This window comes from Homarus americanus, unplaced genomic scaffold (genome assembly GCF_018991925.1).
Source record: "Homarus americanus isolate GMGI-L3 unplaced genomic scaffold, GMGI_Hamer_2.0 scaffold34921, whole genome shotgun sequence".
Classification (NCBI taxonomy): Eukaryota; Metazoa; Arthropoda; class Malacostraca; order Decapoda; family Nephropidae; genus Homarus; species Homarus americanus.
The window spans coordinates 13,455,458-13,478,234 of NW_024741901.1; the positions used below are offsets into that span (position 1 = coordinate 13,455,458).

The 22,777-nt window shown below is 46.0% G+C and overlaps 1 protein-coding gene across 1 annotated transcript in view; it reads left to right on the forward strand.

Annotated features, from left to right (window-relative positions):
* The window catches only part of LOC121876181 (NPC intracellular cholesterol transporter 1-like), a 157,824-nt gene that overhangs the window by 95,115 nt on the left and 39,932 nt on the right, over window positions 1–22,777 (forward strand). Inside the window, exons 16-18 of the mRNA XM_042381142.1 lie at window positions 4,333–4,460; window positions 10,241–10,357; window positions 10,801–10,938. Coding sequence (XP_042237076.1) covers window positions 4,333–4,460; window positions 10,241–10,357; window positions 10,801–10,938 — 383 coding nt within the window. The remainder of the gene's footprint in view (window positions 1–4,332; window positions 4,461–10,240; window positions 10,358–10,800; window positions 10,939–22,777) is intronic.

Sequence of the window (22,777 nt, forward strand, 5' to 3'; positions counted from 1 at the left end):
TCAGGAGGGGTGTTTAGTAGGGATGGTTCAGAAGGTGAGTAGGGATGGTTCAGAGGTGGTTACAGGGATGGTTCAGGAGGGTGGTTTAGTAGGGATGGTTCAGAGGGGTGGTTTAGTAGAAATGGTTCAGGAAGGTGATAGTAGGGGTGGTTGAGAGGGGTGGTTTAGTAGGGGTGGTTCAGGAAGGGTGAGTAGGGGTGGTTCAGGAGGGGTGGTTTAGTAGGGATGGTTCAGAAGGGTGGTTTAGTAGGGGTGGTTCAGGAGGTGGCAGTAGGGGTGGTTCAGGAAGGGTGGTTTAGTAGGGGTGGTTCAGGAAGGTTGGTGTTAGTAGGGGTGGTTCAGGAGGTGGTTTAGTAGGGATGGTTCAGGAAGGGTGGTTAGTAGGGGTGGTTCAGGAAGGGTGGTTTAGTAGGGTGGTTCAGGAGGGGTGGTTTAGTGAGGGATGGTCTGGGAGGGGTGGTTTAGTAGGGGTGGTTCAGGAGGTGGTTTAAGGATGGTTCAGAAGGGTGGTTTAGTAGGGTAAGTCTGGAGGGGTGGTTTGTAGGGGTGGTTCGAGAAGGGTGGTTTAGTAGGGGTGGTTCAGGAGGGGTGTTCAGGAGGGGTGGTTAGGGGATGGTTAAGGAGGGGTGGTTTAGTAGGTGTGGTTCAGGGGAGGGGTGGTTTGTAGGGATGGTCAGGAGGGGTGGTTTAGTAGGATGGTTCAGGAGGGTGGTTTAGTAGGGATGGCAGGAGGGGTGGTTTAAGGGATGGTTCAGGAGGGTGGTTTAGTAGGAATGGTTCAGGAAGGATGGTTCAGGAGGGGTGGTTTAGTAGGGGTGGTTCAGGAGGGGTGGTTTAGTAGGATGGTTCAGGAGAGGTGGTAGGGATGGTTCAGGAGGGTGGTTGGTGGCTAGTAGGGGTGGTTCAGGAGGGGTGGTTTAGTAGGGTGGTTCAGGAGGAGGTTATAGGGTGGTTCAGAGGGGTGGTTTAGTAGGGGTGGTTCAGGGGGGTGGTTTAGTAGGGGTGTTGCAGAGGGTGGTTTAGTAGGGGTGGTTCAGGAAGGGTGGTTTAGTAGGGGTGGTTCAGGAGGGTGTTCAGGGGTGGTTTAGTAGGGATGGTTCAGAGGGGTGGTTTAGTAGGGGTGGTTCAGAGGGGTGGTTTAGTAGGGATGGTTCAGGAGGGGTGGGTAGGGAGGTTCAGAGGGGTGGTTTAGTAGGGGGTCTCAGGAGGGGTGGTTTAGTAGGGGGTTCAGGAGGTGGTAGTAGGGATGGTTCAGGAGGGTGGTTTATAGGGATGGTTCAGGAGGGGTGGTTTAGTAGGATGGTTCAGAGGGTGGTTTAGTAGGGTGGTTCAGAAGGTGGTTTAGTAGGGTGGTTCAGGAGGGTGGTTTAGTAGGGATGGTTCAGGAAGGGTGGTTTAGTAGGGGTGGTTCAGGAGGGTGGTTTAGTAGGGGTGGTTTGGGAAGGTGGTTTAGTAGGGATGGTTCAGGGAAGTGGTGGTTTAGTAGGGGTGGCAGGAGGTGGGTTTAGTAGGGATGGTTCAGGAAGGTGGTAGTAGGGTGGTTCAGGGGTGGTTTAGTAGGGGTGGTTCAGGAGGGGTGGTTTAGTAGGGATGGTTCAGGAGGGGTGGTTTAGTAGAGGTGTGGTTCAGGAGGTGGTTTAGTAGGGATGGTTCAGGAAGGGTGGTTTAGTAGGGGTAGTTCAGGAGGTGGAGTAGGGGTGGTTCAGGAAGGGTGGTTTAGTAGGGGTGGTTCAGGAGGGTGGTTGTGGGAGGGGTGGTTTAGTAGGATGGTTTAAGGAGGGGTAAGGAGTAGGTGTGGTTCAGGAGGGGGTTTTATAGGGTGGTTGTAGGGGTGGTTAGCAGGGGTGGTCAGAAGGGTGGTTTAGTAGGATGGTTGGTGAGGTAGTTTAGGGGTCAGGAGGGGTGGTTTTAGGGGTGGTTCAGGGTGGTTGTAGAATGGTTCAGAAGGGTGGCTTAGTAGGGATGGTTCAGGAGGTGGTTTAGTAGGATGGTTCAGGAAGGGTGGTTTAGTAGGGATGGTTCAGGAGGTGGTTTAGTAGAATGTGGTGTGGTTAGGGGTGGTTCAGGAAGGGGTGGTTTAGTAGGGGTGTTCAGGGAGGGGTTGTTAGTAGGGTGGTTCAGGAGGGGTGGTTTAGGAGGGTGTGGTTCAGGGAGGGGTGGTTTAGTAGGGGTGGTTCAGGAGGTGGTTTTAGTAGGGTGGTTCAGGAGGGGTGGTTTAGTAGGGGTGGTTCAGGAGGGGTGGTTTGGTAGGGATGGTTCAGGAGGTTTTAGTAGGGATGGTTCAGGAGGGGTGGTTTAGTAGGGGTGGTTCAGGAAGGGTGGTTAAGTAGGGTGGTTCAGGAGGGTGGTTCAGGAGGGTGGCTTAGTAGGGATGGTTCAGGACGGGTGGTTTAGTAGGGGTGGTTCAGGGGGTGGTTAGGGGTGGTTCAGGAGGGGTGGTTTAGGGGTGGTTTAGTAGGATGGTTCAGAGGGTGGTTTAGTAGGGTGGTTCAGAGGTGGTTTAGTAGGGATGGTCAGGGGTGGTTTAGTAGGGGTTCGGAGGGGTGGTTTAGTAGGGATGTTCAGAGGGTGGTAGTAGGGTGGTTCAGAGGGGTGGTTTAGCAGGGGGGTGGTTAGTAGGATGGTTCAGAGGGGTGGTTTAGTAGGGGTGGTTCAGAGGTGGTTTAGTAGGGGTGGTTCAGGAAGGTGGTTTAGTAGGGGTGGTTCAGGAGGGGTGGTTTAGTAGGGATGGTTCAGGAAGGGTGGTTTAGTAGGGGTGGTTCAGGAGGGGTGGTTTAGTAGGGTGGTTCGGGGGGTAGGGGGGGAGGGTGGTTTAGTAGGGGTGGTTCAGGAGGGGTGGTTTAGTAGGATGGTTGTAAAGGTGGTTTAGCAGGGTGGTTCAGGAGGGGTGGTTTAGTAGGGTGGTCAGGAGGGGTGGTTTAGTAGGGATGGTTCAGTAGGTGTTAGGAGGGTTTAGTAGGGGTGGTTCAGGAGGGGTGGAGATGGAGGGGGTGGTTTAGTAGGGTGGTTCAGGAGGTGGTTTAGTAGGGTGGTTCAGAGGGTGGTTTAGTAGGGTGGTTCAGGGGTGGTTAGTAGGGGTGGTTGAGGGTGGTTAGTAGGGTGGTCAGGAAGGGTGGTTTAGTAGGGGTGGTTCAGGAGGGGTGGTTTTAGGGATGGTTCAGGAGGGTGGTTTAGTAGGGGTGGTTCAGGAAGGGTGGTTTAGTAGGGTGGTTCAGGAGGGGTGGTTTAGTAGGGTGGTTCAGGAGGGTGGTTTAGTAGGGTGGTTCAGGAGGGTGGTTAGTGTGGTAGGTGGTTCAGAGGTGGTTGGGTGTGGTTTAGAGGTGGGGGGTGGTTTAGTAGGTGGTCAGGAGGGGTGGTTAGTAGGGTGGTTTCAGGAAGGGTGGTTTAGTAGGGGTGGTTCAGGAGGGGTGGTTAGTAGGGGTGGTTTAGTAGGGATGGTGAGGGTGGTTTAGTAGGGGTGGTTCAGGAGGGTGGTTTAGTAGGATGGTTCAGGAGGGTGGTTTAGTAGGGAGGGTCAGGAGTGGTTAGTAGGATGGTCAGGGAGGGTGGTTTAGGATGGTTCAGGAGGGGTGGTTTAGTAGGGTGGTTCAGGAGGGTGGTTTAGGGGATGGTTCAGGAGGGTGGTTAGGATGCTGGGGGGGTTGAGGGTGTTAGGGGGGTGGTTCAGGAGGGGTCGTTTAGTAGGGATGGTTCAGGAGGAGTGGTTTAGTAGGGGTGGTTCAGGAGGGGTGGTTTAGTAGGGGTGGTTCAGGAGGGGTGGCCACCATGTCATCATGAATAATAATTTTTAATCGTGTTACTGAATTATTTTTTCAATAAGAGTAAAGTAAGAAAATCCATATACAGTATCTGTCTTTTTGATCAGTGCAACTTGTGTTATTTAATTTATTTTTTCAATTCAATCATAAATAATTCTAAAAAATACTCCCAGATAAATTGCGGACTCATTTCTCACTTCTGACGTTATTTTGGTTAATTTGCATATCAATATGAACGTAGTGGAAAAACATCAGATAATGGAGGAGAGTACTGTACATGGTATGCTCTACCGATATCCTCTGGCATTAGATAGCATTCTTCATTTCCCCAATATGCAATTATTACATTGCGGAAGTGTTATAAATACTGAAATTCTTCAGTTTCATTATTTCTGGGTTATATTGATTCAGTTGTATAAAACAATTCAATGCTAGATATTCTGTCATAGAGTTTCTAGATGATTATAATATTAGTGGTGTTGTGTTTTATGAAGAATTGTATGTCGTTATCTCAGGAGGCATGAGAGTGACTGAAAAAGTCTTGTAGATGACAGTGTAATTGTTGTTCTTACAGGCGGACTCTCGGACATGCCAGCTGCGTACGCCTTCGCTCTCTACGCTGCCTTGGCCCTCGTAATCGACTTCGTGCTCCAGATGACCTGCTTCGTAGCTCTCATGTCCCTTGACGCTCGGCGAGTTGAGGTAAGTTTGGGTTATGCAGTCAAGATCAAAGGAAGTCATGAACAAAGCGAGGTCAGTTATAGGTCACAGAGACTCAAGTTAGCATAGGTCATGTGAGATTCATCTAACCTTACCTAACTTTACTACCTTAAATGTTAGGTTTGGTTAGGTTAGGTTAGGTTAGGTTAGGTAATACAATTCACACATAAAACCACTGAGCATAATTGGACCAAAGTAATATGCGTGAGCTTTGCCATTCCACTGGAAAAATCACTGTGGGCCTGAATCTTTAGTTTTAACATAAAATATAAGAAAAGAAGAAATTGAACAAACTTGTACCGAAAAACAACTATTATACTAGCAAACTGTGTATTACGCAGAAACATAGTAATTAATGTATTGTAAACCAGTTTTTGTGAGTAGTAATTATTCATTTTTTTTTTTACGGGGAATAGCCCACCCGGGCACAGGTCATCGACGCACAACGTGGCCTAGGGGCGAAAAAATAAGAAAAGAAAGAAATTAAAAATACAAAAGGAAGATGCCGGAAAACCACCTTTTCAAAGTGAGACAGATTATATGAGTGTGGAAACACAAAAGAAGGCAGATCATTCCACAGTTTGGCTGTGTGAGGAAAGAAGGATGTACTATAACGGGTTATTCTAGTATGATCGACACCCACAGAGAAACGGTGGGCACTGCGGGCAAGACGTGTATTACGAACCCACGGCCTTGCCGGCTGTACACAGGATGCCAAATCCACCGAACAGTGCCCGTTAAAGTACCTGTAAAAGAGAGAGAGAGTGAAGCAACATTGCGGCGAAGAGAAATGGAAGAATGATTGTCAACTAAAGGAGGAGACTTAATAAGACGAAATGCCTTTGATTCCACCCTATCTAACAATTGGACAGAAGAAGAGCCACCCCAGATATGAGAGCAGTACTCCAAGTTAGGACGAATGAATCCCTTTTATACTTGAAGCAACTGCTCAAGAGTGAAGTAGCTACGGCATCTTTACAACATTCCCAGCTTTCGGGAGGCAGCTCTAGCAATGTTGAGGATGTGTTGCTTCCATGACATATTAAAGGAAATGGTGAGGCCTAGCATGTCTATTTTAAAATTTGGCAGAATGATTGTGTCTTGAAATGTGATTGGTGGGGGATCATCTGATTTGCAAAGTGTAATTGGTATATACTGAGTTTCATTACTATTGAATTTAAACAAGTTTCTACCTCCCCATTTGGAGATGCTGCACAGATCCGCATTGATAGATGTAATGATATCAGCTCTAGAAATTGATCTAGTTTGAGAGTTAGGGGGAAGGGGAAAATGTGAAGAACAGAACCCCGTAGGACACCACTATTGGTAGAGAAAGAGCGAGAGATCGATCCCTCGACAACAACTGCCATGGATCGGTTCTCAAGGAAGCTAGAGATAAGAGAACAAAGTGGGGGAGAGAAACCATAAGAGGGAAGTTTAGAAAGCAAAGACTTGTGCCATACCCTGTCAAATGCTTTGGAGATGTCAAGGGCCAAGACGAAAGTTTCCCCATAATCCCTAAAAGAGGATGAATAAAGATGGGTGCAGTAGGAGAGTAGATCACCAGTAGATCTCTCCTGGCGAATGCCATACTGGTGATCCGACAAAAGAGAAAGGCGTTCAAGGTGACGGAGAAAATGAGAGTTCAAGATTGTTTCGAAAATCTTAGAGAGGGATGAAGTTAGGGCAATGGAGCGATAGTTAGAGGTATTAGAATGGTTACCCTTCTTCGGGATGGGCTGAACCAAGGCATGCTTCCAAGAAAAAGGAAAAGTTTGGGTTTTGAGGCAAAGGCGAAAGAGGCGAGCAAGTACAGGAGCCAGAACTTCAGCACACTCCATCAGAACACGAGGGGGTATTCCGTCCGGTCCATACGCTTTACTCACATTCAACCTGGATAACACACCGGCATCCCTACGAGTGGAGATTATAGGAAAGCGTATAAGTTTAGGGGTAGGAGGAGCAGGGGTAGGAGGGATAGAGTTGGAATCGTCTAAAGTAGAGTTAGAGGAGAATATGGTGCCAAAGAGATTGGCTTTATTAGGGGAAGAGTTGGCTGTAGAGTTATCAGGTCGGAAGAGAGGAGGAAAAGAGGAAGTGCAAAAGTTATTACAGATGTTTTTGGATAAGGACCAGAAGGATTTACTAGATGAAGAAATAGTCAGGACAGCGGTATAAGTGCGGTATAAGGTGTTGTATCCCAGCTAAAAAAGAAAAACTAACCCAGGTAAATAAGGAATCACGACTTGAATTTGCTAGACACTATACCCAGGATGTGCATGATGAACATTTTTGGAACTCGGTGATCTGGACGGACGAAAAATCATTCATGACAACTGCTGCAAACACTCAAGTTTTTTGGCGATCTCTAAACACCAGGTATGCTGCACCAAACATACAGGAATTGAGAAGAAGTGGGTGCTGTAGTGTGAGTTTCCATGGTTGGATGTGGTCTGGGGGACTAGGAGACTTGACACGAATAGACGGTAACCTTAATTCAGAAAAAAAAACAGACACTTGAAACAATTATTCCCTCCATTCGTGCTCCTAACCCAGTTCGATTTGTTCATGATCGAAGCTTATCCGTACGAGCCGCTTGGTCAGGGATTGGTTTCTAGAACATCCAGATATTGAAGTTAAAGATTGGCCAAGCAATGATGTGACGTCAACGTCATTGAAAATGTGTGGGCAATGGTGATGAGGACATGGGATATACAGGACAAGCGAAACCAGGCAGCTATAGTAAATCATGCCATTGCGGAATAGGAAAATTTAAGACGTCTGCCCAACTATTGTCAACGTCTTGTTGATTCAGTTCCAGAAAGGATGAATACAATAATTGAGGCTAATGGGGGATGAGGAAAGTAGTAATTGCTTGGTCAGTCTGTAATATAATTATCTGGTTGTTATGAAAAAGATAACGAGAAAACAATTAATGTAAATGATATGGTGCGTTTGGTTGGGTGCCTATGAATCAACAATTGGTGCAGTTGATGGTAAGCTGTGTTTATCATAAATTAATTGTGTTTTCTTTATGACAAATATCATGCATTATTTACAAGAAAAATATATTATTGGTAATAATACTATTTGTGTTACAGTCGTTTCTTTTCAGTTAGATACATGATCGCTAAACAGAACGTTAGGCATTAATGCATGTGTTTATCACTATTTACAATTGCTTTATTTAGGACCATTCTTATGTTGTAATTATTATTATTTACCAGAAAAAATATATTATTGTTAATAATAAGATTTGTTTTACTGTAATTTCTGTTCAATACTTTGTTTACATGTCCACTTAACAAAATGTTAGAATGTAATGCATGTCATCAGTGGAAATGGTTACTTATTCTAAAAAGAAACCATCCAGGTTACTGGATATGGTTCGCATATTGCATATGTGTATTGAATTCAATTTGTTGGTGGGTTAGACTGCTGGCTGTCACCACATTTTCACCACATTACTGCACGTGGCCAATAAACATATGGGACGGCCGCTTCCCTGTTCACTAAATTGCTTCACGACCTATTTACTTTAGGAATAAATAACCTATTTTGCACATTGGTTTTAGGATGAATATAGTATAAAGACAGATGAATGAGGACAAGTAAACGCCACCGCTGTGGTTAGCCTCGAACACTATGACTTCACGGGATAATATCATCTTGCCCTAGAATTATATGATGTTTTATTCATCGTATTAATATGTGGTGTTATGAATGAGAGAGAGAGAGAGAGAGAGAGAGAGAGAGAGAGAGAGAGAGAGAGAGAGAGAGGAGGGGGCAGAGATTGTGAATGCAGTTAGAAAGAGGGCGAGAGGTAGGCAGGCAGAACCTGTGGGTGACTTTAGACTTAGAGAGAGAGAGAGAGGCCCTCGTATAATATGGTTTTGCTACGTCTGTCTGGTAACTCTAGTTGCTATACCTCTGACTGGGAATGGGTAGCACATTACTGATACTGAAAACGAGACTGCAGTTTATATATTTGTTTATTAGTTAACCAAGCTGTAATTTTCATCAGTGATATTGCACCTAGATTAGAACGTAATATCAATGACAAGATATTATCATGCACCGACTCCTCATTAGCCATAGCTGTTGTCATTGCCGCATAACCGGTGGACATGCAGTGGTCGCTGTGGTGTGGAGAGGAGACGTCAGTCACCTGAACGTGGGGTTGAGGTAGGAAACAAAGTGCAAACAGTCTTCCCGTTAATGACAATATACGGTATCAAGTTAGCCATTTATAGAGAGTAATCGGTCGAATTAAAAGAACGGAACTGTGAAAGTTTCGTATATTTAACATATATAACATATCATTACCATCTTTATTAAGATAAGGATTTACCTCAATAAGTATAGCAGAGCGGCAGCTAAACACTTGACCCCTCTCGGCTCTAGTCTCCACCTGGCAAAACCTCCTTTTTACCCCCCTCCCCTTCTCCACTCCCCCTGTATCGTATTGCTTCGTCTTCACCTATCGAAGCATCTCATGGTTCAGAGGACTGTGGTCATATTGTCCATGACAATTTTAACCCTTATATGATGTGACACAAATGCAAATGTGTAAACATTTTATGACATAACACAATATTTGCATGGACAAATATTCCTGTCAAACAGGTCTTAATTGAACACTCACAGTTCCAACAGTTTCACCGTGTATGTTCGTGTGTGCGCTGCCTCGTGCCCAAAGACCTGTCGTCCAGAAAGTGTGGGGTTGGGATTCACCCACACACACGGAGACCCCCACGAATTTTTATGAGTGACTGTATGTGTATTGCAGTAGGTGCATACACTTCCCTTAGAACGGGAAGAGGTATAATGGGTGTAGTTAGAGACTTGAAAAGGTTTGGGCAAAGCTGCTTTGGTCAGTTCAAGTTCGGAAAGAAGTAAGAAGTCGGGGGAAGAGGTTAATAGATGGTGCTCCACAGAAGGAAAATTGGATCTCAGGCCGCTAATGTTGGACAAATGAAGTGTGAAAAAAGCCGATCCTCCAGCAACCGCGGTGGCGTCAGTTGAGGCCCCAGTAGTTTGATGGTCAGGTCGGCTCTGGGGTTCACAACCTTCCCGACCAGTGGGATCCATCGGAGAAGGCCCCGCTTCAATATTAAAATCAACTGACATAGGAGAATAAAATAGAATGAATAGAGTAGCTTAAGAGAGAGCACGTGAATACTTGTGTTGTCAATAGTAAGAGGAACAATTGAGACCCTGCAATTGTGTATAAATGTGGCAGAAAGACAGATCAGCATATGGCTGCAGGGTCTACCATAAGGTAACACATTATGCTTCCAATATCTTCCCAGGCAGTAGTACCTCCCTGTTTGGTAGCTGCCTACTACCTACTACCTGCTGTATAAACCGACTAAATATAAGATATCCTAATACAGCTTTCTGTGTTGTGTTGGTTATGTTATGAATTTATTTTTTCCATTTACCGTCCTTTATATTTCAGTGATTGTGTGTAAACCACTTAAGTGTTTTAGACGTTGTGAAAAGGTCAGCAGATATGACCTATGCTGGAATAAAGGAAATAGCTTACATAATAATATTAATTTTGGTCACTTGTTGTTGAAGATGGTCGAACATTTTTGAACTAACAGCCAATTGGCAAACAAAATCTACTTGTATACGTGACGTCATGTATGCCCCTCAGAATACTAACTGTAACCTGATGGGGATATACTTTGATACCTCTATATTTCATGATGAATAGCATATAAATATTCTTCCTTTTCTTTCTCTCACGCCACCAGAACAATCGTTGGGAGATCCTTTGTTGTATCAAGGGCAGCAAGAAGAGCAAAGGCAGCAAAGACTCCTCCATTTGCTACGACATCTTCCAGAGCGCTTATGCTCCCTTCCTGATGAAGGTGGGTGACTGCACCTAATTAGCTCATTTGAACGACGAGGAAAGTGGTTACGTACAAACTTATATCGTAATTGTGGTGTAACTCTCATGGTAGACCGATTCTCTTCTCCCCAAACTTATCTCAGGAATATATGATACTGATATTCATTATCTCATTTATCTAGTTATTTATAAACTTAACGTTTGGAATAATTCCTACATGAAGAATGATGATATAGATTTTGCTTTCGCTCTGATTATAGTGCTCCTAAGTTTCATTAAATTTTGCCCTTTATATGGTAGTTTAAAGATGGTTGTGTGTACGTGTGTGAATATGTATATGTGAGCATACACGAGTGTTTGAGTCCACACTTTTATGCATATTTTCTGCTTGTGTTTACGAAATTAAATAGATATCTATTTTCATCTGGAACAATAACCCCTTTCCCTCCCCCGTTGGTGCAGGACGTAGTGCGGGTGTTGATGTGTCTGCTCACCCTGGGTGTGTTCTGTGCCTCCCTGGCCGTCACCCCTAAGATCTCCGTCGGCCTCGAGCAGGATCTCTCAATGCCTGAGGACTCCTACGTCATCAAATACTTCGACGTGAGTACTGTTACAGGGGCACAGGGTGAGATTGACTACTTTTACAAGGGTGAGACTGAGTCTGTTGTAAGGATGATACAGTACTGAGTACTATTGCAGGGTAAGGCAGTACTGTTGCAAGGGTGATACTGAGTACTATTCCAAAGGTCAGTCTGAGTACTGTTGGAGGGTGAGACAGTACTGATGCAAGGGTGATACTGAGTACTTTTGCAGAGCTGAGAATGAGTACCCTTAGAGGGTGAGACAGTAATTGTTGCAAGGGTGAGAACCGTGAGACTGAGTACTAGTGCAGGTGGCCTTGTCATAGGAGAGAAGATAAAATTCACTACAGCTGTCCAGGATATGAGAGAAGAAAAATGAACAAATCTGCAGTGGTACAGTGGGAACAGCAACCATATTGGGTGTCAGGGAGATGGGGGATAGTAATGATGATGATGATGGTACTACAACTACTACTACTACATTTATTTTATTTATTAATTTATTTTTTTAAATGGCCTCCAGCCTCCCCCAATAGCCATACCTTCGCCGCCATTTTATTACCTTAATATTAAATATCCTAATACATAAGTAGCTATCCTAGCTGTGTTGAGTTAGTTGAGCCGCAGATCTATGCGGCATTCAGTGACTGTAGCCTCATAGTCAATATCTGCAACTATTGTCGGCTTTAGGGCCGATGCTCTCGTTCCCCTGAGGCAGAGCAAAGCCGACCGAAGGAGAGAGAAGGACAGTCGACATATCATCCAGGCTGTAACAAACTTCTGGGCTGCTGATTCTATTCGGATATCACCTCTGCGAGTCTGGTGTAGAAGCATCTTGCACTTGGTCCCATCCCACCAGAGGTTGTGAACTCTAGAGGAGTGAAGCTGCCTTGAACAACGTTCTGAATTCTCTCCCAGTATGCCCTTATCTTGTCGGTCTCGTTCCTCCTGTACGCAGCATCGAGAGCTAAGTTACGGTGACATGCGACCATGGGATGAAAAATCCTGATGTCGAAGAAGGCTCGCTGTCCCCGCATCCAAAATCCTCGAGCACTGACGTCAACACGGGCTTCGTTGGATGTGTTTGAAGTCCTATGTTGGAAATTCTCACCGTTCAAAGGAAGGAGGATCGGTTCTACCCTGAAATCACGGCAGATTTCCTTCAACATATTTGCTGTGAGATCCCTTACTTCGTTATGCCTCATGCATATGAGGCCCCCTTTCTTGCATACCATGGCGTGATCGACGTCATAGGAAGAGCCACACATACATTGAGAGGGCAAAACTTCTATTGGCCTACCGTACCTTAGAGCATTGGCATCTGCAAACTCTTGTTTACTGAGACTGAAACCATTTGCCCTTATCATTAACGTAGTTAACCAGTTCAAGGCGCCCACCTCCTGTGCTATAGCTACTTTTTTTTTCAAATTCTCTGGTACTTGCAGCAACAGTTGCTGCAACCTATCACTTTGGCTGTGCTGTCGTAATGGACCTTTGAATCTTGTTAACTTCACTGGTATCCACCTCCCCTGTTGCGTTCTGAGCTATTATGTGGTCTGTGAGGGCTGACGTGAGCTTAACTGAGTTTTGATGTTCGGTGGCAGCAATCTCCTCTGGATTGATTAGTCCCATTCTTCCCAGTCTCTGTGGTAGTGGAAGGAGTGATCTTTCTGCTGGGGTTTAGTGAGGGTGTTTCCCTAATTTGGGAATTAAATTGACACTGATAGCTTCTTCCAGAGGGTGGACGAGGGGTCCGATATCAGGGATAGTGCGCATCAGGTATTTCCAGCGATGCTTGACTCCATGGGTGAATGCAGCAAAAGCCGCATGTGGCTCTGTGTTAGCAATCTCAGACAGAGCTTGAATTTCCATAACCCACTCATTCACATTTCCCGTTACGTACTCGGTCTTGAAGTCTGTCGTGGCAATTATTGCGCCTAGGTGTCTTTGGCCATAGTTTGTTATTTTGACCGCACTTCCACCGAACACCTTCATTGCCCGTTCATAATGTTCTGACTTCACAATGAGGAAGGACTTGTGGGCCTCGTGATGTTACCAGGTCCCACCACTTTTTGATGTCCTCCACTTTTCCTGCTCCTGTAAGGTCATCAGCGTACCCCACTTGCTTGATCTTAGTTGTTTCAAATTTTATTGTGTGTTGGAGCATGGATAGGCCTATTGCGTACATTGCCATTGCAACAGGGACCCCCTGCGTTGTTCCCTCGGTTGACTGTATGATGGTATCACCGCTTAGAGCCTTGTTGTTTACTATATAAAGGTCTGGTGGATTCCCATAGGAGTTTTCAATATACATTGCAAAGCTTGGACACTTGGTCTTGATGTTGTGCAGTGCGGCCTTGCGGTTAAGTATGTTGAATGCTTTTGAAGAGTCTACCAGGAGAACGGCCTCACAATCGCTCTGCTCATATATCGTTCTCATGGCGTGAATGGTAGCTTCCCCTCCAGCCTGGTGGCCAGCACAAACTTACAGGTTCCCTGCTGCTGCCCTGACATCATCCTTTACCACCTCCATTATGCATTTTCCGATGATCCGCCTCAGCACTTCCCCCACCCCTATAGGCCTACATCCTGATTCTTATCCAGGGGAATGAGGCGGCAGGCCGTCAGAGCATGGAGGTGTTGGCAGCACGAGGATGCCAGCTTTCTTGCAAGGACGGCAGTGCAGAGATCACTTGCTACGGGGCCAAACTTGTTAGTGCTGAGGATGACCCTCCAACCGCTTGCATCCAGATCTGAAGGGCCAGCACCTCCCTGAGTCTTCAGTGCCTTTTTCCACACCATGCCTCCTGTTATTTTCTCGAACAGGACAGCATTTGGTGGGATATAGTCACCCTAGAACCTGATGCCTTCGTCTTCACTTGCAGGGGGGTGTTTTTCTTTCAGTTGTTTTAATATCTCTCTGTTTATTGGCAGAACACCACCGGAGGATTCCTCTGTGAGAGATCTTACCGCCAAAGACACTTTTCCCACACGCATATTGTTTCCAAACTTTCTTGCAACGTCATCGGTGTTTTGCTTTCCGTCTCCTATAAATTTTAGTCTCTCCTGCAGTGCTCTTGCTTCACATAGGAGATCATCAAGGGCCCCATTCTGCCACATTGTCAATCTTCTCTTCATTGCTGCCGCATTTTCTTTGTGCTTAGTCTTTGTGTGTGTCCTCTGACAGAATAGATGTGGTATTATTGCCAGTATTTGAAGAGCTAAAGGGGCAAGGAAGCAGTCCTGAGTGTAATCAGTTATGAGGCGAATCATCTCTCGAATCATTTCTTTGGTGGCCGCCCACTTGGGTGGTTCAATCATGTTAGCTGGCGACCACCTGACAATTTCAGAGTAAGTTTCTTTAACCCATATGTCCGCATTTTCCATGGACATGCCATTCCACTGTGGTGGCTGTCTCTCATTCACCTCGTGGACATCTGCTACTATTGGAGCAGCATTTATTAGTACTACATTTTCAGGTTGAGTAGACTCACTGCTATCATTTAGGATATCGTCGGGCGGTTGGTTGCCGGCGATATCCACTGTGGCCTCCTGTGTCAGCTCCCTGCCATGTGGGTTCCGACAATTGTTTCCCTTTCTGCAAACCACACATGGTCGGTTGTTTCTTGCACAATCACAGCTAGTGCAATTTTGGTACTGGCTAGCACAGACGCCGCAATATCTGTTACCCGGCATAGTGTTCCATACAGAAGAAGAAACTAGTTCTCATGAGTAAAGGGCAGAGAGGTGACAGGCTGGACTGCTGTGTCCGGGTAGTAGGGGCATATGTGCGCGCATGGGTGTGTAGGCCACTCCCCTGTGGGCGACAATCTACACATCAGAGTGATACACTGGGAGCAAGAATTGTCACCCCTAACACTTGTTTATACGTCCTTGGCAGAAATAATCACGATTTCTATGGTTGCACTGATGTAATATTAGTTATATATACTCACTTGGTCGGCCGACACTACATGAAGTGACCGTTACTTTGGGGGGGGGGGGGCGACCACAAGCATAGAGCTCTTGGCCCCATAGCGGCGAGAGTCTCGATGCCACCCCTTCCAAAGTAGGCCAATCGACACTGGCACTGGCACCTGGCACCTGCAGTAGCCGTGCAGCCAAATACTCACAAACTCGCTTGGTGATCGCCGGTGAACGTACGGAATATTTGCGATTAATGCCGAAAGGGATGAGAAGAAACGTCGGTGACAATGCTTAGGGTGACATCCGATATTCACCGACACACTGTGAAATTCCCGCTCCCTCACTCCGAATATGTCCACTCCAATAACACTTTAGATCAGGGAGGACACTCTACCACACCCACGCCGCGCTGGCCCACTAACACTACTATTACTGCTACAACTTTTTTTTTTTTTTTAACGTGGCCTCCAGCCTCCCCCAATAGCCACACCTTCGCCACCATTTTATTACCTTAATAATAAATATCCTAATACATAAGTAGCTATCCTATCTGTGTTGAATTAGTTGAGCCGCAGATCTATGCGGCATTCAGTGACTGTAGCCTCATAGTCAATATCTGCAGCAGTTGTCGGAATTGGGGCAGAAGCTCTCGTTCCCCTGAGGCAGAGCAAAGCCGACCGAAGGAGAGAGAAAGACAGTCGACATCTCATCCAGGCTGTAACGTAACTTCTGGGCTGCTGCTTCTGTTCGGAGATCACCTCCGCGAGTCTGGCGCAGAAACATCTTGCACTTGGTCCCATCCCACCAGAGGTTGTGAACACTAGAGGAGTGAAGCTGCCTTGTTCAACGTTTTGAATTCTCTCTCCCCATATGCCCTTCTCTTGTCGTTCTCGTTCCTCCTATGTGCAGCATCGAGAGCTAGGTTACGGTGACATGCGGCCATGGGATCAAAAATCCTGATGTCGAAGAAAGCTTGCTGTCCCCGCGTCCAGAATCCTCGAGCACTGACGTCCACACGGGCTTCGTTAGATGTGTTTGAAGTCCTGTGTTGGAAGATCTCACCATCCAATGGAAGGAGGGTCGGTTCTACCATGACATCCCGGCAGATTTCCTTCAACGTATTTTCGGTGAGGTCCCTTACCTCGTCATGCCTCATGCATATGAAGCCCCCTTTCTTGCACAACTACTACTACTACTATTACTACTTCTATATTTTTTTTAATGGCCTCCGGCCTCCCCTAATAGCCATACCTTCGCCACCATTTTATTACCTTAATATTAAATATCCTAATTCATAAGTAGCTATCCTAGCTGTGTTGAGTTAGTTGAGCCGCAGATCTACGCTGCTTCATTGAAAGTCAATATCTGCAACTATTGTCGGCTTTATGGCCGATGCTCTCGTTCCTCTGAGGCAGAGCAAAGCCGACCGAAGGAGAGAGAAGGACAGACGACATCTCATCCAGGCTGTAACATAACTTCTGGGCTGCTGCTTCTGTTCAGATATCACCTCCGCGAGTCTGCTACTACTACTAAATTGAGGCTTAAAAAAAAAAAATACCAATAATTCAAATGGAATGCTAACAGGCCAATAGTTTTAGCTTAACAAATTTATTGAGAAAGCTTGGAGTACATTTTGCCTATTCTGAGTAATTCAGTCAGGTCTTGACACTGAGGGTGGTATCACTTCTCACTGCCACGCAGGACAGAAGTTCATACACAAAGAAATGAATCATATTCATTGACAGTATATATAGCTCAGATTCGTGTGGGTAATGTCACTGTTCACTGCCATACAGGACAAAGGTTCGTACACAAAGAAATGCATCATATTCATTAGCAGTGTATATATAGGTCAGAGTCATGTGGGTGATGTCACTGTTCGCTGCCATGCAAGACAGTGGTTCATATACATTGAACGTCATACCCTGTATTCTAATTGAAGACTAATCAGTGTGGGTTAGCAAATTTGGGATAAACAGCAAGAATTTCCCCAAGCGCCCCCAATTCAATGTAGTAATTATAAAGGTCATGATACAATAAGCCAGGTGGCCTGAAGTCTTTGACAGTGTCACTTTCAATAATATAGTGTTCAAGTGTATGCTTTAAAGGTTTATCACAAAGTTTACATGCTGAGTGTTCCGGTATGGGTACAGCGTTACTAACTTACCAGATGTGTCTGTATCCTAGCCTAATTCTGGCCACGACTCCATCACATTGTCTGGTTCTGTCCTTATGCTGGCCATACCGGTACCTCTCGTCACAAAATTTGTCATATTTACTAATGCTACAACTGCCAGGTCTCTCTGCATTTCTCAGTTCTTCTAGATCAGAGTTCATGACTCTGACTTGAATGTTTTTAAGTACAGCATTGGACAGGCCAAGGTCACGGTCAACATTTTCTTTCTTCCATGCCTCATTGGCCAGTCTATCAGCACGCTCATGATACCTAATTCCAACATGGGACGGTATCCACACAAATTTGATACGAGAGTTGTTCTTAAAGTACTTTACAAAAGTTTTAATTTCTGGTTCGAGTACAAGTCGTGGAGCACATCAAACCGACAGAAGAACTGGTCAACCAGCACCCTGGCAACAGTCGTGGCTACATGATTTGGGATGGCATATGTTTTTGGCCACTTTGTGAAGTAATTCATGGCCACACAAATGTACCTATTCCCATCTGCAGTGAGTGGCAGAGGTCCTACAATATCCACCGCGACCCTCTCCTTTGGTGCGCCTGCATGGTACAACTGCAGTGGGGCATTCGTGTGTAGCTTTGGTCTCTTCTTGGCGCAGCAGACATCGCATGAACGGCACCATTCTTCCACATCCTTACGCATGCCAACCCAGTAAAACCTTTGCCACAGGCAACTAAGGGTCTTCTTCACGCCCAGATGTCCACTGGCTGGATTATTGTGCATCTCTCTCAGGATATCTGACCTCACATTCCGGGGAAGTTCTGTCTGCCAGTACCTGCTGAGGCCATCGGTACAACCACTGGCGCTGAAGTAGACCATCCTTCAGCCGAAGAGCATCTCACTGCGCCCAGTAGTTTTTAGTCTTAGGACTTGCTCCAGAGATCGTCTCCCATGCTGGCCGCACTGATCTCTGGTTCATCCATTTAACCACTGGTAGCTGGTCTTGGTCTTCCAGCTGCAGCTTCTCAACGGTTGGACCCTCCTCCACTGTAGTGCGACTACACTTCTTGGTAAGCGCCTCTCTCCGGCAGCAATCAGGCTTCACCACTCCCAGACGGGTATGCAGGGCACCGTTCGTCATGCGTGGCATCCGCACCTTTGATCTTGTGAGAATAACTACTGTCCTGTTAGCTGTAAGCCTTAGCACTTGCCTGCTTCACAGTCCTCAGCGGTACCAACTTTCCTTTAATTTTCAAATGCATCGAGCCAAGGTCCAGTTGACACTTACGAGGTTGGAGGTAGTCTAGACCCAGGATGCAAGGGCCTTCGATATCTGCTACATAAACGTGTAGGGTTTCTTCTTCCCCAGCTTGATGCTGATATCCACTGGTCCTTTTAGCACTGAGCAGTGTCCAGTCATCCCGCACATGTGCTGCGGCGTCTCAGGTAGTTTACGATGACCAACCACGTACAGCCTTACAAAAGTCCGCTCCGAGGCTGTGTCGATCACCAAAAGACACCTTACGCCATATATCTCACCTTCAACCTGGACTCTGCTTACTGTGGCTCGGTTGCATTTTGTAGATAGTGGGGCTCTGGTGAGACAGGCTGGTCGTTGCCTTCAGCACCAGCCATCTCTAGTTTCCCCGTATTAGTGGGCTGCTCTTCTTTCCCTCTCTTGAAATCTTGTGGGCACTTAATCTTGAAGTGTCCATCTTCTCGTGTAACGAGGATGGCCGGCCCAAGGCCCACCTAGGCGTGAACACAACAACCACACCCTAAGTTGACGAGCTGCATGACCCAGTGTCAAGGAGTGATCCGAGAAGACCGGACAACTCGCCAACTGCACTGCCTAACCATTACCTCGGAACACGATCCACGATCCAATTAACATCCAGGTTCCCAATTACTGCTGGGTAGACAGAGGCAAATGGCATAAAGAAACTTGCCTATAGTTTCACCCTGCCCAGGAATCGAACCCGGGTCCACTCTCTTGCGAGGCGAGCATGCTGACCATTACACCACAGGTCTCTGTATTGCCCTTCTCTTGCTCTCATTTCCGCTTGTAATAGTCCTCCAGTTTGTACCCTATCTTTTCACAATACCAGCAGGTTCCTTTAAATCTCTCTGTATTTTGTACTTGGCCCTTTTGTGCTTTAAACCCAGAGATAGACTCCGTCCTGAAGCTTGGTAAACTTGATCGTACATAAGATTCAAACTCCAGGGCTCTAGCCCAAGCTTACTGTAAAGATACCGGTTGGGACTGCTTCACCTGGATCTTGAGCTGTGTGCTGTCCAATGCGTCCACAAACTGATCCCTCAACAATAAGGCTAACAGATCAGGTGATGCTCCAGGGTATGCCCTATGAGCCATACTTTCCAGGTCTTGAGCAAACAATTGCTGTGTTTCACCTCGATTACGGCATCTGGCTCTGTAAACCTCATTTTGGTGCTTGGTTCCATATCTTCGTTCCAGTACCTTTACCAGTGACATGAAACTGCTTCGCTCTGCTCCTGTCAAATGGCTGAGAACCTCCATAGCCGCGCCCTTAAGACTCGTGGCTAATTGAAAGCACACTGGTTGTCGTCCCACCTGTTTTGTTCTGCTAGTAACTCTAACTGTGCTTGGCCTGCTTCCCAGGAGACTTTGCCATCGAATTCCTGTGGTTTCTTCTTCACTGACACTCTTGGTTAGTTCTCCACTTCATTTGACGTAGATCGGGGTCTGAACTCAGGTGCTCCGTAATTCAGCTCAGCACTTCCTTTTCTTATACGCTCATCTTATTTTCCATCATTTTCAACCCTATTCACTCTGCTCTAAGCGTGCACAAACGATGTTTCACGCACACCTTCACAATTATAGGGATCACTAGATCTTGGGTGATACCCTGCTGTTAGACAGTTCTCCAGAACTTCCATCCTGCTACTGACTTTCTGTTCACCACTGTTAACTCCTCTCATACCTCTGTGATCTCACCACTCACGTTTTGTTTTTGTTTCATCTTTTCACCCACTTCAACTTGCACCTCATGAAACGTATCATTCCATCTGTTACACATCTCTTGCAGAGCCACACCCCGTTAATGAATTTTCTTGTCGATCTCTTCCTGCATCTGCTGTAGTTTTTGTTTCTATTCTTCACTCTGCTCCTGCAATAGTCGTTTCTGTTTTTCTCGTTGTTCTTGCAGTAGTAGTTTATGTTCATCTCGTTGTGATTGTAAGAATTGCATCGGGTCAGCCATGGAAATCTCCCTTTGCCTGGCCTGACTTCTGATCTGGACATCGTCACCTTCCATCTTGACTAATATCTCACTGCTAGGCTATCCCACTCCTGACACCAATGTTACGACCCTCCTTTCACCGCTTACCCAGCTTCCACCACTGGTTACCAGCGGCCAGGGCCGTATGTACAGAAGCAATAGATATCTCCCAAGTGTTGTCGAATTACCACTAGCTGTCCCGCAAGTCTCCGGTAATTTTCTGACGATCGGTATCAGTGTACAGACAACAGGCAGGTAGATTTCCACCAGGTCACAGAAACACACCTGTGCACTGTAGACTTCTTTAATAGTCACTAATTCTTCACAACACTGTTCAAAGGGTAATGTCTTCACAGTTGGACTTCCTACTTCTACAATATAATCAGCACACTACCAGTGTACAATTCCTTATTCTTTTCACATATATATTGCTCACAACAATTCCACAATAAATGCACAACAATTATTTTCAGATCTACTATGCTTGGTCTTTACACTCTGAGCAGAAACGTCGACTGACTGAAGGCTTTTTTTTTAAGATTTGTAGGAATATTACCTAGGCGGACCTTAAGCTAAATTGCTGGTCCACCCACTGCTGGGATAAAACACCAGCATCTTTTTAGTTAACTGTACATCTCCACCACTAGCGTGGGGGTGGATGCTCGGTAAGAAACTGTCGGGTTTCTTGAGATTGGTTGGTGGTTAGCATTTTGGCAACCTTCTCTGCTGTGATAAGGGGTTGTATGTTTCTCCTAGCTAATTGTGTTCCAGGGCACTCTATGAGGTAGTGCTGCACTGAGTTTTCTGCTCCGCTGTCGCAGGTCTTGCACATGCGCTGCTCTGCTGGTGCTGATACCTGTACAATTATTTCCCAAATGCATGGGTATACCAGTCTCAGTCGGTGGAAGATGGCTTCTTCCCTTCTTGTTATATCCTTTATGAGTGGTGGTCTGTCATAATTCGTGACCAGATAGTACCACCTGGCCGATCGTGATACTGGTGTTAATCTTCTATGTTTGTCTATTTTCCACGGGGCAGTTCGTGTTATTGTGGTCTTCTTTATCTGCTCCTGACTTGGCGGGATGTTCATCTCAATGTTTCGCTGTCCTAACACAGCCTTGGCAGCAGCATCAGCTCGTTCATTCCCTGGGATTCCGATATGACTGGGCACCCAATTAATGATAACTTGCCGATCTTGTAGTTTTAACCCTTGCAGTAGGCCAACAACGGATGTTATGAGATGAATGTTGTCTCTAGGCTCTCTGCATTGTAGTGCTTCAATAGCACATCGTGAGTCAGTGTGTATTCGAACGCCTTGTTGACTGTTTATGGAAGCGTGTCTTAGGGCTGCAAGTATGGCAGTTAGCTCAACTTGCAAAGTAGAGCATCCATCTGAGGTTCTCCAAAGGGACGTGTTACCTCCTTCTTTGTTGAAGGCTGTTCCTGCCTTCGTACTGGTGGGCTCTACGGAACCGTCTGTGTAATACACTGTACTATTGTGTGGTGTTAGAGCCTTCATATTTCTCTCTGCTACCTGTCGGAGCTCATGTGGTTTACAGTCAGCCTTTCTTGTCCCAGTTTGTAGAATGTTGAAGACTGCTGGCGGGGACTCCCACGGTGCTGGGGTGCTGTAGTCTGGACTCATTGTATCAGGTCCTTTGCTGAGGATTGCGTCTTTCAATTCCTGTCGACTTACAGCGTCAGCTGCGCACAATAGCCATGTTTTCTTAATATAGACATCTCTGTTAAGGTTCAGTGCTCGTAAGAGTCCATTCTTGATGTCACTTTCCCGAGCCCTGGTAATCAGTTTTGTTGCAAAGCACGCTGTTAATCGTTCCGCTCTGGTTTGGAGAGATGTGAGACCTGTCTCCATGTGTAAGTTTTCAATTTTTGTCCACATAGGTGCCTTGACAATGGCTCTCATAGCGTTATTCTGGGCAACCTCCAATTTCTCCCACTGCCACTCAGACAGTGTGTTAAGAGCCGGTGTCGCAAAGTCTGTTAATGGTCGAATGGCGTGTATGTATAGCGTTCTTAGGACTACATGTCCCGCACCCACCTTGGGTCCTGTCATGGCTCTCATCATGTTGACTTTCTTGACCATTCGGTCTCTTAGATAGTTTATCTAATGTCAAATTTGAGGCCTTTGTCAATCCAGATGCCCAGGTATTTGTATGTATTGACCCATTGTAGGGCTCATTTTGTCCAATCCTCGTGGCTTTCGATTTTGGGATTGATATCTTGAGCCCAAGACTCATACATTCTTCACTGGTGAGGTCTAGTGCTCTATGGACTTTGCTGATCTGGTTTCTGCCTTTTACTATCAGTGCTAAGTCATCAGCATAGCATAGCAGTTTTGTACCCTCTTGAAAGGGGAGCCGACACAAGTTTTCCATGAGGATATTGAAGAGAGTTGGACTAAGAACTCCTCCTTGTGGTGTGCCATTTTTCAGTCTTTGGTGATCTGAGACTTGTCCTTGACAGGTAACTCTTGCTGTTCTGTTTTGGAAATAGTCAGCAATCCAAGCCAGTA